This window comes from Megalops cyprinoides, chromosome 6 (assembly GCF_013368585.1).
Source record: "Megalops cyprinoides isolate fMegCyp1 chromosome 6, fMegCyp1.pri, whole genome shotgun sequence".
NCBI classification, from domain to species: domain Eukaryota; kingdom Metazoa; phylum Chordata; class Actinopteri; order Elopiformes; family Megalopidae; genus Megalops; species Megalops cyprinoides.
This window is the reverse complement of record NC_050588.1, coordinates 24893355-24910053: the sequence shown is the minus strand read 5'-3', so window position 1 is coordinate 24910053 and position 16699 is coordinate 24893355. Positions and strand designations below refer to the sequence as shown.

The 16699-nt window shown below is 41.8% G+C and overlaps 1 protein-coding gene across 3 annotated transcripts in view; it reads left to right on the top strand.

Annotated features, from left to right (window-relative positions):
• Positions 1 to 16699, top strand: part of foxp1b (forkhead box P1b) — a 166014-nt gene that overhangs the window by 80048 nt on the left and 69267 nt on the right. For 2 of the 3 annotated variants that reach the window (XM_036530883.1, XM_036530881.1), the window contains exon 5: positions 5418 to 5585. In XM_036530883.1, the coding sequence (XP_036386776.1) occupies positions 5430 to 5585 (156 nt within the window). In that variant the 5' untranslated portion in view covers positions 5418 to 5429. Of the gene's footprint in view, positions 1 to 1553; positions 1769 to 5417; positions 5586 to 16699 lie in introns of those variants that run through there. The other variant, XM_036530882.1, reaches the window with a different exon arrangement.

The following is a 16699-nucleotide window of genomic DNA, read 5'->3' as shown; positions in this document are numbered from 1 at the left end:
GAGCTGCTTTGGTGACTGTATTCAGCTTGATGGTTAGTGTAGATCACACGTGAAACAATTTGATAGCTCTCAGTTGGGCCATTTCATATTAGTTTCTCTAAAGTTCATGTCTCTTGTTATTTGTTAGTTAGCATTTTTCCTTCCACGGTAGTTGCCATGTATTCTGGCCCAAAAGAAACACACACAGGAGCACAGTTGGAGGTGTGCCTTTTTCTCAGTTTGTCAAATCTCAGCTTCTGGTTCTATTTGTTTCAGTCCTCCTGCCCGACAATGTCCGTACTCTGCGTGTCATTCCCGATCAAATGTTCATCAAAGATTTGATTGTTTTGATCATTGTTTCTTTTTTGAAGACTAAAAGTAAATTTTAATTTAGACCAAAAGACCACGCAAGAGAGCCTACTTCACATGATGAGGAGGACAATGATCAGCATTTGGAAAAGTGAAAAGTTTTACAGTTTAGATTTACTTAGAAGCTTGCAACTGATTTTACTTATGGCCGTAAACCAATTTGTGTTTATCATGTACCATGTGATAATGGGGGTACAGTAACTACGGTATTGCTTGAATAAGAAGATGGGTTGCTGGCATGTGTTTGACTCATCTTAGTGTTGACTCACAGGATCAGAATTGCTGTAAATCTGAGAACATGTATAGGATAAATATGACACTGCTATTGCTAGATTGTGTAAGGGAGAATTATTCTTTTCAATACCTTTCATGAGTAATGTTCCCCCTGCAAGGCCTTAACGACAACACGTGCTCTTGATACCAGTTGTTATTGAAAAGGCTTAGGAACCTCTGTCATATTTTGTTGTTTCCCAGGGGTAGTTACTGAATAATCAAAAGAGGTAATGTTTAACACGTTTTACAAGTTCCTTGGCACAGCATTGGGAAGATGTTCTGCATGCGGGCTGGTAACTGACTGTAGGTCCTGTTTGCATGTGCTACAGATCAAGCCGATGCAAGCTGAGGAGGTGTTCTTTACCACCCTACCCCAGCCCCCATGATCCCCCCCACCCTACCCAACACACACGCACACCCCCACACCCCCCACACCCGATCTCGTTCACATTCAGGGTGGCCACCGGCAGCTGTAACACACAATCCTAATGCTTCTTCAAATGTCAAGAGAATGACTGTTTGTTTGTCTTGAGTTTTCCCGGGCTGTTTATTCTAGCTGTGCTGCATTTGCATCGACCTTGGTTCCCTAAGACTGGCCCCTCTCTCCCCCCAGCTCTGTTTACATTAGTGCTGCCCTGAGTGTCACCTATGAAATCTGTTGATCATTCCACCTGGTTAATGTTAAATTGCTCTTGCAAGAAGATGTGTTTGTTCATAAACACAAAGCCCTGGGCCCCCTGTTTACTGTAGCCATGGCAGCAATCAGTTATTAAACAAATATCTGCTTTGTTTGCTGGTGTGAGTGGCCGTCTATCCCTGCAAGGTCTGGAAGAAACTTAAAAGCTCCTGTGTCTCCATGAGAGGGGTGGGAGATAAAGAAGAAAAGAACTTGTCCCTGGAATGTCGTTGCAGTATTCTGGGATTTGCTTTGCTTATCTGCAACTTTTGGTGAAGTGGTTCGCAAGATTAGAGGATTGTTTGGTCTCACGGAGAAGTCTCCTTCGGTAGAATGTCATCTCCCGTGTCCTGTTCTTTTTCGAGACAGGAGAGAAATTTGTGAAATCCGAATGCAAAATGAATTGTGATCTTTTCCTCCGCATTTGAAAAGTGATGCTGTTCTGGATTTAAAACGTGGCCCGCGGTGCAGGTAAATTTATCAGAGTCTTGGGGCTCTGGCAGTGCTGTGTGTTGAGAATTTTGCTGACCCTGTGGTCCAGAATATCTAATTAGAAGGAGAGTGAAAGAGATGCAACGGGGTGTCCTTTAAAATGCTCTACAAATGTAAGAAGACTGATTACAGGTCTTTAAACACATTGTTCTGTTGGTAAAAAGAATATAATCTGAGAATGATGTGAGTATGGTAAACTGGGAAAGGTTCCTTTTGTCTGCAGAGCTATCCTTAGACCAAGAAGCCAAAATATATCCGTACACTGTATTCTGCAGACCTTGAGAGAAAAACTCCAAACCCTCAAGTTGTCACACCTTGGTACAGCCTGTTGCATTGTCTAGTCTGCAAGCCGGGCTTAACCTAAACAACGACTTATAAAAGCTCCCCTGCCTCTTTGTTGTCCTTTGTGTTTTTTTATCTCGTCCGGAAGAATGTTGTTCTTTTGTTGTCAGTTTGTGTAAACACGGCAATGTGAGAACTCGGCGAGTTGGAGCAGGTGTCTGATGAAGGTTTGTTCTCGTAAACTTTAAACACAGAGAGCAAGGGGAGAGCCATCAGCTCACAGCTGCGGGGCCAGACCCTGCCTTGACTCCTCAGATTTTCTGCTCGAGTTCCTGAATTCCAGGAGACGTGGAAGGAGACGGGCATAAAATTTGCGCCCTGTGAATAGAGAGTGCAGTAGTGAGAGATTACTCGTCTCATCGATTGTTCCTGCCTTCAGAGCCCTGGACTGCCCCAGTCAGGTGGGAGACGCATGTGACCGTGTTTTTACTGTACTCCCAATATTCCGTTAAAAAAACAAACAAACAGAAACTCTGACCTTTTTTATCGTGCAATGTTTGTTGTTTCCAAGCACTTGTTGTGTTTTGCAACGAGATGATCCCCCTCAGAATTGCAGACATCTGATAATCAGCGGCAGCCCAAGCAAGCCCTTGTGGACAGCTGAAGTTATCAGAATCATTTTAATCTGTTGGAATTTATTCCCAGATTTATTGTTTTTAAAGCATTGTCATGTGCTCTCTAAACAAATAGGTCTGTTTCTTATGAGCTTCTCACATGTGTGTAAACCCAAAAATATCCTGGATCTGCTCCTGTCGTGGGGTTGAGGGGGGTCCCCTGCTTGAGACATGGCTATCTCTTTCTCCAGTGCACAGAATAAGATTGTTTTTGTTGAAGACGTCTTTAATGATATTCCTTTTAGCACTATCTGTTTGATATTTGTGACGGATAATGGACTTTTTTGGTTGTGATACTGCAGGTTTGAATTATTCCATGGTAAAAATTAATGAGAAAGTAGATTTATGGGTTTCATTTGTTTGTCAATTCGAAAATTAATTGGGTGTTAATTTTAGCTGTCCCTCATCAGCGCTGTTCCTTAGCATGTGCGCATTACTTTGCATTCATTGTAGCCTTCTTCTCCTTTATTGTGGGTCAGTAGTTTTGCATACATTAAAATAGCCCTCCGGCTCATTCTCTTGATTACTTTTGGAGATGCCATGCATTAGAAAATTTACGCCTTTCCGTTATAATTATGAAAATTTAGCATAGAATGACAGTGCATGCATAATAGCCATTACTTTCCCATTTTATGTAGCATTAAAAAAACAGGCCCTATGCCTGAGCATTTTTTTTTGTGTATGGATGTAATTTGGTGGGTTTGATCAAAAAAAGATGTTTTTGAAAGTAAGAGGGGTGAAAAACATCAATGCATGTTTTATTTGATTTTTTTTTTTGTTCTGAAAATGTGTGTTTCTAATTGGTATCCGAGAATGAGAGAGAGCACAAGGGTGATTGTAGTTGTATTTTTGGCTGGCTGACGCCCAGCCCACAGTGTTCTTCTTGCTCACTCCTTGTTTGGAAAATCCCATTATAAAGTGCGTCTCTGCCAGACTGAAGGGGTGAGTCAGGTCAACATCTGTCTGGAAACCAAAGGCCGTGTCGGAGCCCAAACTGCAGTGCATGGCTTAGCGAAGGGGGAGCCTCCACAACGGAACAGGAAGTGACCAGCACCACTGAATGACTCATATATATACAGCTCCTGCAAGGATCACACTCATATCCTTTTATGAGGTGAATGTAGAGTTAATAAATATGATGAAAATTGCTATGATAACAATGCCTATGATAAGAAAAGAAAAAAAAAATATTTATGGATTATTCAGTATTTCTGTTATACCAAAGAAAATAATTATTTTAAAAATTATTGCTGTATGTGCTATTATTCCCTCTGGTTTAATGATTTTAACAGAGATGGACCGCATACTGTAACACTTTTGTTGTGATCTTATGTAATCAACAAGGATGACACTCGAATCAGAATTTGTTTTTGCCCTTTGTTGTAGAGAGCTGAAACTGTCAATGGAAGCCTGCTGTGTTTTTCAGACAATGTTGCTTCTCTGCCGAGCCCACATAACCACTTATCGGCCATTCTATTACAAGTCTGTGAAATGCAATGTTATAAATCTGCATTTAGTTCAATTTTCACCTCCCTTCATGATTAGGTCCAGTGTTTTAAGGGCATTTATTCTGCTTCATATAAATAATTAATCAGCCAAGTTAATTTACTTCTGCCTGACTTGGTCAGCTTCATTAACTGGCCTGGAATAAGGAGACTAGGCGACGCACCAGTGAGACTACTGACGAGCACAATAGATGTAAATCTCATCTCCGACTTCAGGAATAGAGCCTCTGATAGGCATCAGTGTCACTCGCATCCGTCCCTGGAGACGTGCTGGAGGGGTGGTCTGTTCGTGCACTCACTCACAGAACTGAAATGGGACACTGTAGATTTCAGGGAAGCCTAAATCCTAGGCCTGGTTTACCTTGACTTTTCAAATTTTCCATCTGTGTTGTAGTAAAGTTAGTGTCTTTTTTTTGTAAAAAGGAAATGTTGTACATTTTTGTGTTGCTGGCTTCAGAGGGATGGTTTCAGTTGCTGTAGGTGGATTATTGAGGTTATAATTGTGAGTTTGGTGTTGTCCCCGCACTCTAGATCAGGAGTTACTTTTTGTTTTGTTTTTTTTTTTTTGTGCAAGTTTTGAAATTGATGCTTCTGGTTCTGATCCATAAACGGCCCACTCCTCAGACCTGCTTCTCATTATAAACTCATTCTGCAGTGGTTCTGCTGGGACTCTATGGGTAAATATATCCATTTCAGTCCAACGTGTTTTGTTTGTGCTGGAAAGTGCTTCCCAGCGTTTCTCGGCCTGGCTTTACTGAGGCCTGTTCTCAGATGTGTCTTTTTTTCCCCCTACACAGCAATAAATGACAACAAAAACAACCTATATATGCATATGGCAGACCATCCTTCTTCCGCTGGCTGGGAATGGACATGTCAACAACAAAATATCTGTAACGGAAAAAAAAAAACTATGCAAAAACAGAAAAGAGCAATTCATTACAGCGTGGAAAAAAAAAATCCGCAAGCGCAATTGTGCTTTGCAGAAAGTGGCACGAGCAAACAAACATGAAACATACCGGTGTGAATGGGTAGGAAAACCCGTAATCTTAAGGCAAATTGCGTGGAAGGAAATGACACGTGTTTACAGCCAGGCGTGCGCTTAAAGGAGTTGTCTCTCTGTAATGTTCAATGAGCGCCTTGACAGCTGCTTTTCTACTTTCATTTCAGGTTTTTTAAGTCATGATGCAAGAATCTGGGACAGAGACGACGAGTAACGGTTCAGCCTGTCAGAACGGAGGGAGCGTGGAAGGAAGCGCGAGGGACGGGAGGCCCAAGAGCGAGACCCCCTCGGCGGACCTCACGGCGGCCGACCTGGCACATCTCCAGCAGCACCAGGTACCCCCTGCTCCTCCTCTCCTCTCTCCCACACCTCGTTGTGTCACACGCTGGAATCGGCCATGTCTCAGGTCCTCCCAAAAGCACCTGTAAATATTTAATGGAGCCCACAGTTCACGGCCATAAACACATTATCACTATTTATGGATGCTGAGGGGGTTTAATGATTAAAGAATGGGAAGTGCTCTCCCCGTGATTGTGTGTTTGGTTGTGGACGTGTTTATTGTAGCATGCCTCACACGCGTGATTGTTAAATATTCATTTAGGGTACTCCAACACATTTTAAATGTCTAGGTGCTATATGATTCTCAGACAGTTGGTATGGTGTGTCAACTGGTGAAATGGCAGGCCTTTACTCAGCTCCTTCAAAACATGCCTTGTACTCTAGCTTAATGCCCACAGTCCTCTGTGTCTGGCCAATGAAGCGCAGCAAATTACAGCAACCTTATTATTAGTGAAGTCCAAAACATTTTCACCGTCGGAGACTTGAAGAAAACAGACAGCCTCTTTCTGTGGGTGTCATTGTTATGTGTACCAAATGACAGCGTGTTTAAGGAAACAGCACTGAAAAGATCACAGTGTCTCATGTTATCTTGGCCTCGCAGTACGACAGTGCTTGTTGTCAGGAGTGTTTTGGTCGTGGTTCACACACACTTATTTACCGTCTGTCATCCCTGCATCGGCGTGGGCTGTGTCACTACCCCAGCCTCGTCAGACGGCCTGGTTTGTTGCGTTGAAATTGAAGAATCGGTGTTAGCGCATGTGCCAGCAGCACAGCACGGTTCAGTTCAGTTAAATGACAAAGTCTAATACAGAGGTCATCACAGAACCGGTGATTGAAATACTTCACAGACTGTTTAGTGTTTTCAACATAGCCTTCTTTTGTAATAGAGAAAACAAAGCCATGCAGAAATCAAATTAGAACTAAAGAAATACATTTGATAATTGCTTGTCTTTCCATTTTCGCATGTGATATTCTTAAATGCATTTAGTTTGGTTTGTAGTAGCCGTTTAATGACATTTCAAAGGAAGATTTACATTTCATTTTGTCTGTTTGTGTTTTGGGTAAATGTATTCAAATTCTGTTTGTTTTAAAAACACGACTTCGTACTGGAAAACCATATTTCCACCGGTAGCTCTATGGTTCCTACCTCCAAGTTTACAAAAAATTGAATGGTTTGGAACTTCCACCAACAAACAGTAACAGTAGCACTAAAACAAACACAAGTGCGTGTCTCCAGCTGTCTGCACTGGGCTTTGAGTGCCAGGTCTTCTCCTTCAGGCCAGGCCCCTCCCACCGGCAAGCCGCCCCGCCCAGCACCCAAACAGGCGAACGGGCATGCTGCGTGCACCCGGAGAAATCTGCCCTTTCCATCCCCGCCATGCCAGTGGCAGTCATCCGTCAGGCCTTCAGTTGAAACGAGCATGTCGTCAACGAGAAACGCAGCCATACTGAATTCATTACCGCAGTAGTCACACAAAACCGTGGATAAAATTTCAATAACTGCGGGCCACAGTTGAGTAAACAGTTGCACTGAAACTTAATTCCTGTTGACTTTTCCTTCATTCTTTGCCAGGGGCACATTCTGATTCGCTGTGCAAAGACAACAGGGGTTAGAGCTTTGATGAATGCGAGGCAGAAGAGAGGGAGCACAGACAGACGTGCCACAGATGCACACTTGACACCACAGGATTTTTCCCCGCCTGGAATAGAGCCGCCTGTTTAAAAAAAAAAAAATAAGAAAAAAAAATTTATTTTCTCATCGGGCTGGGATTGCAGTGGTTCTTGCCTATCCAGGCACTCTTCTGTCAAAGCTGTTTGCCTCTTTGTCAAACCAGAGTCAATGACAATTGAAGTAAATTTGGAATTAATACCTGTTAAAATTGGTTTTCATTAGTCGTTCTTGTGTTTTAGCTTACATTTCCATAAGATGAATTTATGCTGCATAACCTCAGTGTGAGGCTTTTTTTTTCCTGCAACCGGGATGTGATCCTTGGTAAAGGACGCTACATGTGGGCTTTTGTTCTGTGCTTCTGACAGATTCTTTGCTAGAGTGCCTACCAAAGGAGGCAAGTTTCCTTGAAATGCTTTTGTTCTTATTTTCTTAAGTGAATAATTTCCTTGAGGCTAACTCTGGATTTTCTATCATGCATCATAAACCATGTTAATTGTCCCATGAGGTTTAAGGTTTTTGCTCATTAATTTGATAACTTTTACTTTGCTCCTTGTGTAGTGAAATAGCATTAACACTTTAGACCCACATAGAAACACTGTCACCCATTACGAAACATTGGCACCCCCCGTGCCATGCTGAGACCCCCAATGTCACAGAGTGTGGTGGGGGGCAGGGTGAGCGGGGGGTGTCAATCAGCTGTGTCACATGCCGTCCAGTTGCACGGATAGACTGGTCTTAATGTAACCAGCGCAGCTCCATAGGAATCTTCTTTCAGCTCATTAACTAGCATGCTGCTGTGGGAAGCCGCTGTTGTTCAGTGTCCTTTGTGTTTCCTAGATTTAAAAGTATTCACTAAATCAAGAATTGTTACCTTACTGCTTCATTTGAAGTCCACAAATCACTTTTGCATTTGATCCGACTTAAAACGCAAATATGCGAAAGTCCCCTGAGTCTGTTAAAACAACAAACCTGGTGGTGGCACATCATCTGTTCTTATTAGAGAAAGTGACTGTGAAAGACAGAGCCCATTAATAAAGATGGGGGATAAAATAATTGTAATCTGTTTGATCATCTTGAGCCTGACAGGGGAATTCATCTTCCAGAGTAGTAAGATTTGGAGGAAGTAGACCATAAGCTTGATTTAAACATCTCTATTAGTTAATCAAATACTGAGGCCTTATACATTAGCCAAATACCGCACATAGGACTGGGTTGCACCAAACCTGCTGCTGAAGCAGGTTTTTGAAATTCAAAGTGAATGCGCGAGCGGTGGTATTGAAATCAAGCATTGCACAACATTTTATCGTGCATGTAGTTCAGCATTTTTTCATTCACGGTACTAAAGACCAATGTGTATCACAAGGGTTTATGAAGAAAGAACACATGACAATAGTTTTTTTTTTTTTTTTTTTTAATTAGAGCCTTTTTTAATTTGGAAAAAAAAGTCATGAGGTTAAGACCTCTGTTGTGGACGCCGTTGTCCCACTGGCTTGGGCAGAGCCTCTTTGTAGCTGCGATGCTTTGCAGTCCCTGGTCCCGGGCATGCTGCTGCTGTGGCTTTTGAGTCTGCGCCGCAACTCTAATGCCTTGCGTTCGTGCTGCGTTGGTGTACATGCATGACGTGGAGCGACGCGGCGCACGTTTGATGTGTGCAGATTGTTCGCTGGCTGGAATTTCCCCCCCTTTCGCTCGTGCGTCTTCGTATGAGCGCTGGCACATCACACGCTCCCGAGCACACCACAGGCCAGAGCTGCAATCAGATGAATGTGGACAGCGACGGGGGCCCTCGACGTATCACTGCCGAAGACACTGCTCGCCGCACGCCGATAAAAACAAAACGGGTGTAGAACACCTCGGATGCGGCTAGGCAGCTCGCAGACTGCAACTTTCATGCGTCACCAGGCTGCAATGGCAGGTGACGACAGAGCTGATGTTTGTGGAGCTCCACTCTTCTATGAAGACAGAATGTGCTCTTAAAGAACGTGCCGCCCGCCTCTCGCGATGCAGCCCGAGCTTTTTCACACTGCTCCTGGAACAGAAGTTGTGGTTTGTAGCATGTAGTTTTAATGAGGAACTGAAGATGGTAGTGGTGATAAGGAAAGAAAAAAGAAAGGTACATTTCTGCAATAGCTAGAGATTTGTGGTTTGGTATTTTTGTTTTGTTGTTAGTGATTTTGCAAGAGGAAGCAACAGTGTCCTAAACAACGAAATAAAAAAAATATATGTCAAAATGTCAACATCAAGTACTGTAGTCATCTCAGCGAGAGCAAGAACTTAGCGGTTTTCTCATAGATTGTTTTAAACACATTTAATTCACTTTATATATAACTTCTGATGATTTATAGACTATTAAATCAGCGCCTTTTTAATTTCTTGCATGTTTAAGCAAGCAGTCATTTACTCGCTGTTAAGAACTAATTCCTTTGCAAGGAATTGAGCTCAAATGATATTATTGCACAGTATTAAATATTAATTCTACATCTTCAATGAATATTCTTTTAATCACATTTAAGTGCTTCTTAAAATACCAATATTTTAGATGTAAACAGATGACAACAATGTCATAAAAGTAACAACGAGAGCAACAGTCATGAAATAATTGGTTCATTTGACATATGACAATGAGCTCAGAGGATAAACGTCTCTCTCCAGTTCTTTGTCAGAACAGGGTTTTAACACTTTGTTACAAATCACAAGATAAGACAAACCAATTACAGAGCTTTTCTTTCTTCTGCAGAGTGGGGAGAGCCATTAAGATTGTTAGGTGTCGAGAAATACACATCTGCTGTGTCTGCTGCGGGGTGGCTGGAACTGCACTGTTTATTACACTGTTTATTTGCTTTGCCCTTATCCTGAATGACTTGCATAGCTTGCATTGCACATATTATCAGTTTATACAACTGGATATTTATTAGCCTATATTTATTGAAGCAATTTAGTTTAAGTGTGTTCCTCAGGGGTAGAGTGGCCGTGCCAGCTCAAGATTTGAACCTGCAACCTTCAGGCGACCATAGTTTCATAACCATTGCATTACATGTTTGTCATCTCAGGCAGCAGCTGTTTGTGTGTCTAATGCAAAAGCAGAACACTGTAAAGTACAGGGAGCAACAGATCACACTGTCATCACTAGACAATCATTAGTTTCCTGAGATCATTACGAACCGCTAATCTGCCATTACGCCTGCCACACGTCTTTCAACTGCAGTCGCCATTTCTGAAGCACATCGGCACCAGTCAGCAAAGGCAACAACAGCACTAAACCTTCAGTACACTACCATGTGACCATCTGTCCTCAGCATTCAGCAGATAAGGGAAGTGCAGCAGCAGCCACAGGTCAAAGTTCATCTCAGCCGAGCCCTCTTTCTAGCTGTGCTACAGGATTCATTGTAATGATTTGTCTTCTGTACGTTCTTACTTTACGTTCTACTTCAAGGAGGTATTGAATTTGATTCAACAGTATTTGTGTTTTTCATGGCTGCTTATGAATTATGTATTTTCGTTAGCTCACCAGTAGGCATACGAAGTAATATCATAATATTGATTTTCAGGAAAATCAGAAAATGACAAAATTTGTCTTGAGCACATACCGTGAAATCAAATTACCAAGTGGCTTAGATTAAAACTGGCTAAAATGTAATATACTTTTTAAAACATGTCAGTGGAGTTTTTACCCGCTTTGCTCATTTTGTCAATTACTTCTCAGGAGTGTTACAATAACAAGTACTCTTTAAAACCATCTTATGTAACATGGTTAAATGGAATTTATGTACATCATTTTAACGTCATTGCACGTACATGAAACAAACAGGAGACTTGTAACTGATCCAGTCCACATCACTAATAGCTAAATTAAATTATCGAAAATTGAAACATTTACCATCTCTTGAGAATTAATTCTTATAGTAAGCCAGCAACTGAAAACTAGCTTGTTCACTGGCTAGCTAACAAATCCAGCAGTACCATTTAAAAAATATTTGGCATGTTACTATAGCAACAGTGTTGTAATAAGCTAGGTACAAATTCCATTGGCAGGTTCATGTAATAAATATAAATTAAGTTTGGTTGCACTTCACATAGCTAACCTTAAGTTTAGCCAATTATGGATCAGTTCTAATCATTTTTATAAAATCAATATGGCACACAAACCTGTACTATATCATGAATAATACACGCATTACATTTGGCATATTTTTCCTGGATGCATATTTTTAGCAGTTCTTTTCAAGCACATTGCTGAAGGGTACAAAGACACTGTCCAACCTGGGAATTAAACGTGTCATCATCTAGTTGCAAGTCCAGTTCCTTAGCCTCTCTGCTGCCACAACACCACCATTTTTGGGGCGTTAGAAAGAGGTGTTCCTGTGTAGAGACCTGTGTCCAGACACTGTTGAGCGTCATTCTCCTGTAGCCATTTCCTTCCTGTGACCCTCAGCTGTGGCAGACACTTTCAGAAGGGACATTCTCAAAGCATGCACAACACCGCCTGCTTTTCCAGACCAAGGGTTGCTTCTGTGGGGACATTGTGTCTCCTCTATCTATGGCCATACGCAGGTATCTGCTTGTAAACTGCTAATATTGTCAGATGGGCATGGAGACGATGGGGGCCCTGGCTTATTGAAAATCTGAGAGAAAGATAAGATCAGTGTTATGGTGGCGCATATTGCCCTAAATTGCTTTATTGGTAAAATGATAGTGCTCTTCCAATTTAAATAATTTTATGGAATCCCTCACAGAACAGATTAATTATGTTATCACCCAACTTGCAACATCTGTCTTTATACTGGAACAGATGACAGTTTTATTATAGGGTGAATATCTGTGGTGGTTCTGGCAATTGATGTGTGATCTGATTAATAATCATGCAGATGGAGATGAAAATTGAACAGTAATGCGCTTGTATTTAAAAAAAAAAAAAAAGAGAGAGAGGAAGAAATATGTATTTTAAAATCTGCCCTTCCCACTTTCCACTACATGTCATGGAAAACTTGATCCTTGTTTTTGTTGGGGGTGGGGTCATACAGAGTATGTGGTACATCATTGGTTTTCAATATTTCTTTTCCTGTCTGTCAACTACTGTGTTGAGGGGGTCTGGTCATGGTTGTGTTCTGGTTATGGAATATCACAATATGAAATGGTGAACTGACTGCTTTGTTGAGTCTACATCCCTTCTCACGCTGCCCTTGACTTGGCTGACACAGAGAAGAACCCCAGGTTCCTTGTGAGTGCCCCCAGAGTTGAAAATAGTCAAGCGCTCTGTAGGTTAAAATCCTGTTTAGAGTCGCCTCCTTCCCATACCCATGAGGGTACAGGATCTGAGGAGTTGTTTGACAATGAGGTAACCAGAGCTCCTCGTCACTCTCCAAGTCTGCACAGGACCCAGGGCTTTGGCTGGAAGATAAGACACTTAGTACTGTATCTTAACTCTGGCAGATGAAAAGAAACATTGGTGATAATGGATTTCAGGTCAAATGGTCACTGCCTTAGAATGGCAAAGGGAAAAGCTGGTGGATGGCATATTGTTTGCATCCCCTATTTACTGGAATGATGTCAGGGAGTTTTTGCTCCTCCAAAGCCGGGGAATGGGGGACTGTGTATGCCTCCTATGTAAATGATTCCCCACAATGCTGGTATCATTAGGCACCATGAAGTGTCTGGTATTGTGAGCCGCCCGGATGGCTTTTGATGGGCGGCTCCATGCATTTGTGTTCGAGAGGGGAACTCTAAACTTTCAGCAGGTGTCTGAAGCAGCTGGCCCATGAGAGACAGGCTGGGAAACCCGTCTGTGTTGTTTCAGTTTTATATGGCTTACAGAAAGGGCCGCGCAGTCGGGAAGATTTAGTCTAATGCATCCCTGATGTTTTATTTCAAGAAATACCTACTTTCCTACTTTTACTCCTTTTTCACACACACACACACACACACACACACACGCACACGCGCACACACGCACGAACATGCACACATACACACACACATACACACACACACACAAACATAGGCATGCATAAACACATGCATATTTGCACAGTCACACACAGAGCGCTTTTATTTTGTTTTCTGTCTGGCAGCTCGTTTGCTTAGCGTTGTAAATAAGTAACCATTCACATGATCTCAGGAGAGCCAAGATGTTGTAAACTGGCCCATACATGACAGCCTTTATTATCCATTGTCAAAACTAAGTTTAAATAAAAGCCCTCCTCCATGTCTTTGGGTGGGAATGTTTGCACATAGTTAAATAATAATGCTGTTTAAGGAGAAGCTGCTCTTTTAAGATTGGCCAATTTGACCTCATTTATTAGGGATAAAGTTAAAGATGCACTATTTCTCTTGGGAAAATGTTGAGGCACAGGGCTTATACATTTTTAATGAGAGCTCTACTTTAAAAACTTTATAGAATTAATATGTATCAGGAAAGTATTTCCTACACAGAAAACTTCTGGGTAATTAATATTCATAGGCTGTGCTTGTTAACACCCCCAATGCAAGTGCAATGTAGATCCAATTAACATAGAATGGGCCCCAAGGAATTTGGCAGATAAGGGTTAAACGAGCTATTGAAATTGAAACGGGGACCTTCTCCCATTAAAACACTTATTTGTTTCAATAAAGCCCTAATCCTCGTAGCTGCACGCGTCTCAGATTAAGGCATCTATTGGAAGCTCTAGAGGCCTGGTTTGAAGGTAGCGATGCAGAGATAGCTGCAGAGTGAATGGGTGGAGAAAGGAAGGGGGCAGCCGGCTAATGCAAAAGCAGCGTAGTGAAACTGGCTTTTATTTCTTATTTATAATCTACACGCATGCTGAGGATAATAGACGTCAGCGCTCATTCAGAGCTTTAACTTCAAAGCCGAGGGCCGGCCTGGCTGACAGCGCAGGGAGCCGCAATTCAAAGGTACCAGCAGCACACAGAAAAACGCCTGTTTACCGCCACGCGTTTGTTAGCGCACTGTCTTCAGATATTGGCCCCAGAGGAGCATGTGAAGAACGTGCCTTCCAAGTAGCGCTTTAAGGTTTTAAAATGGTACTAAACGAGTTTGCTGTCTGATAACATAATACAGTGATGATGAAGGCAGTTGAATAGAATTGGTGGATATTATCTTTTTTCCTGTGGAGCTGTTTTTTTTATTATAGGAAAGGCAACAGAGGATATATGACTTTTGACCCCCTTGGCCACAAGACTACAAACGGATGTGTATATATATATATATATATATGTATTAAACCACTGAAACCATGAGCATATGCGCTTTTATAAACTTACTATACCATTGCAGCTGAATTCACATGGCAAATAGGGACAGTCATAGGGACACTTGGTCTGCCTGACCTCATGGAAAATTGAATAAACATCACCGATATCTATATTTCCTCAAAGTAATTGGCTCCTTTAGCTTTGAGTAGTGTAACTGGTAACTAGTGAAAGGTAGAGATCATTTTTTAAGGATTTGCCATGTTTATGAAGTTGATTGGATTTTGAACAGTTGGAACTGTTTTGGACATTTCTGACTTTCCGATGTTTGAAAACTGGGATTTCAGGCTTTGTAGTGACTGAGAATTAGTTATATTCCTTTGCTGATGTGCAGCAGATTTTGGAAGGATCTGTTTTGAGTTAACAAACTTTATTGATATGGATTGTACACCCATAACAAATCATGTTACATTTTTTCATTGTCCTGATATTGAGCTGTTCTCTGTCTGTAACTGCCCCTTAATGTAAAAACGGGGAAAGAAAATATGCGAATGATTTGCCTCAAACCTTAATTTGACTAACAACACAGAAATATACAATATACATACGCTTTGTGTGTGTGTGTGTGTGTGTGTGTGCGCGCACGTGCGGCCGTGCGCGGCCGTGCGTGGCCGTGTGCGCGTGTGTGTGTGTTTGTAAAGTTCATTTATTTATTTTTTAGCAATTCTTCCATGTTATTTCTCGCCATGTTTTCCACAGATCACGCTGGTCATTTTAAGCGTCGTTTTCATTGAATAAATGGCATTGGTGATTGATAATGACTTCATTATTTCAGAGCATGATATGTTGCCTCTATTTCAAAGAAGAATGGCAAAAGGGGCAGCCGGTGCACCTGAGTGGTTGTATACCACTCTGAGAATGATGGGCCTTGCTTATGATGTGATGTGTTTCATCATAAATAAAAGTGATGGCGCTGCTGCTTCCTCTGAGTGACGAGCTCCATAAATACTGATCCAGCACACCAGCAAGGGAAATCCTCCTACGCTTTCTAGACATGTGTTTTTTTTTTCATAAATATATATATTATTTAAATGGACAAGAAAAGAATGTATTTCACGTTGTGAAAAAGAACAGTCTGCTTCCTTCCCTCCATCATAAGAATGCATTTACTGTCCTCACCGCGCGGCTCACTCCCGTGTTGTTATTTGGCTGTTTACAATCTCTGACATGATGTAATGGGATGGCTGCGAAAGCACTAGCCAGCAAATGGTACAGAAAATAAGACAGGCCTTTATGCCTTTTCCCCCCCGCGTTCCCCTGAACTGGGAATACGTTCTGCATTTTACCAAAGGAACATGAGCCTTGAATATGAGTAACTGGTTTTTGCATTAGGTACTCCCCGGAGGTAGGGGGGAAAATATCATGTCCCTGCATGAAATGCGAATGTGAAATCTAGCAGAAAGAAATATTTATGACCATTTTCTGCTTGATTAGAGTTGGATGACATGCGTTAGGAGACAGGGACCGGACAAAGAGAGAGACGCTTCTGGGCAAATGTTAAAAGAGTTGTTTAGATGACGCTGGGGCAGAAAAACCCAGTCCGTTTACTGTGAGGCTAAAGAGAAGAAGTGTGCGAGGGAAGGTCTGGCGGGACTTGCCTATGACAGAGGCATGGGGATGTGATGAGCCCCTCAGTGCCATACTGCCCCGGGAGTTCAGGACGTCACCTCCAGCAGCCGGACAGGTAATCTAGACCGTTAATAGTTCCCTACGGAGTGCAACATAGAGGTTGTTCGGCATTTGCATTAGCATAAGTATCTGTGTAAAATTTGACATTTGATTTTTTTTTTTACCTTGCAGTAATTACAGCATGCAGCAGTATTTAGTATTTCTTTCTGTGCGGGTTATAGAAAATCAGTGCTTGTGAACTGAAATGGCTCAATGAAGTGCAAGGTCAGGAGGCAAACATTAGTCATCTGAGAAATATACACATGTACAGTACAGTTCAGCAAAGACAAACATTCAGGCCTACATACAGACTGCCATGTGTACCTGTGTATGTCTGTAAAATGCAAAAACATCTGTTGTTTTTTAATTTTTAGCTACATTTGCTGTGTGTGACATGAAAAAATTATGTTATGCATATGCATAATTTCTCTTGCGAGATTCATAGATAGATCATTGCTGCTTGCAATGGACTTATTCTGGCTTCACCTATCATAATTACACCACGTGTAAATATGTCATTTT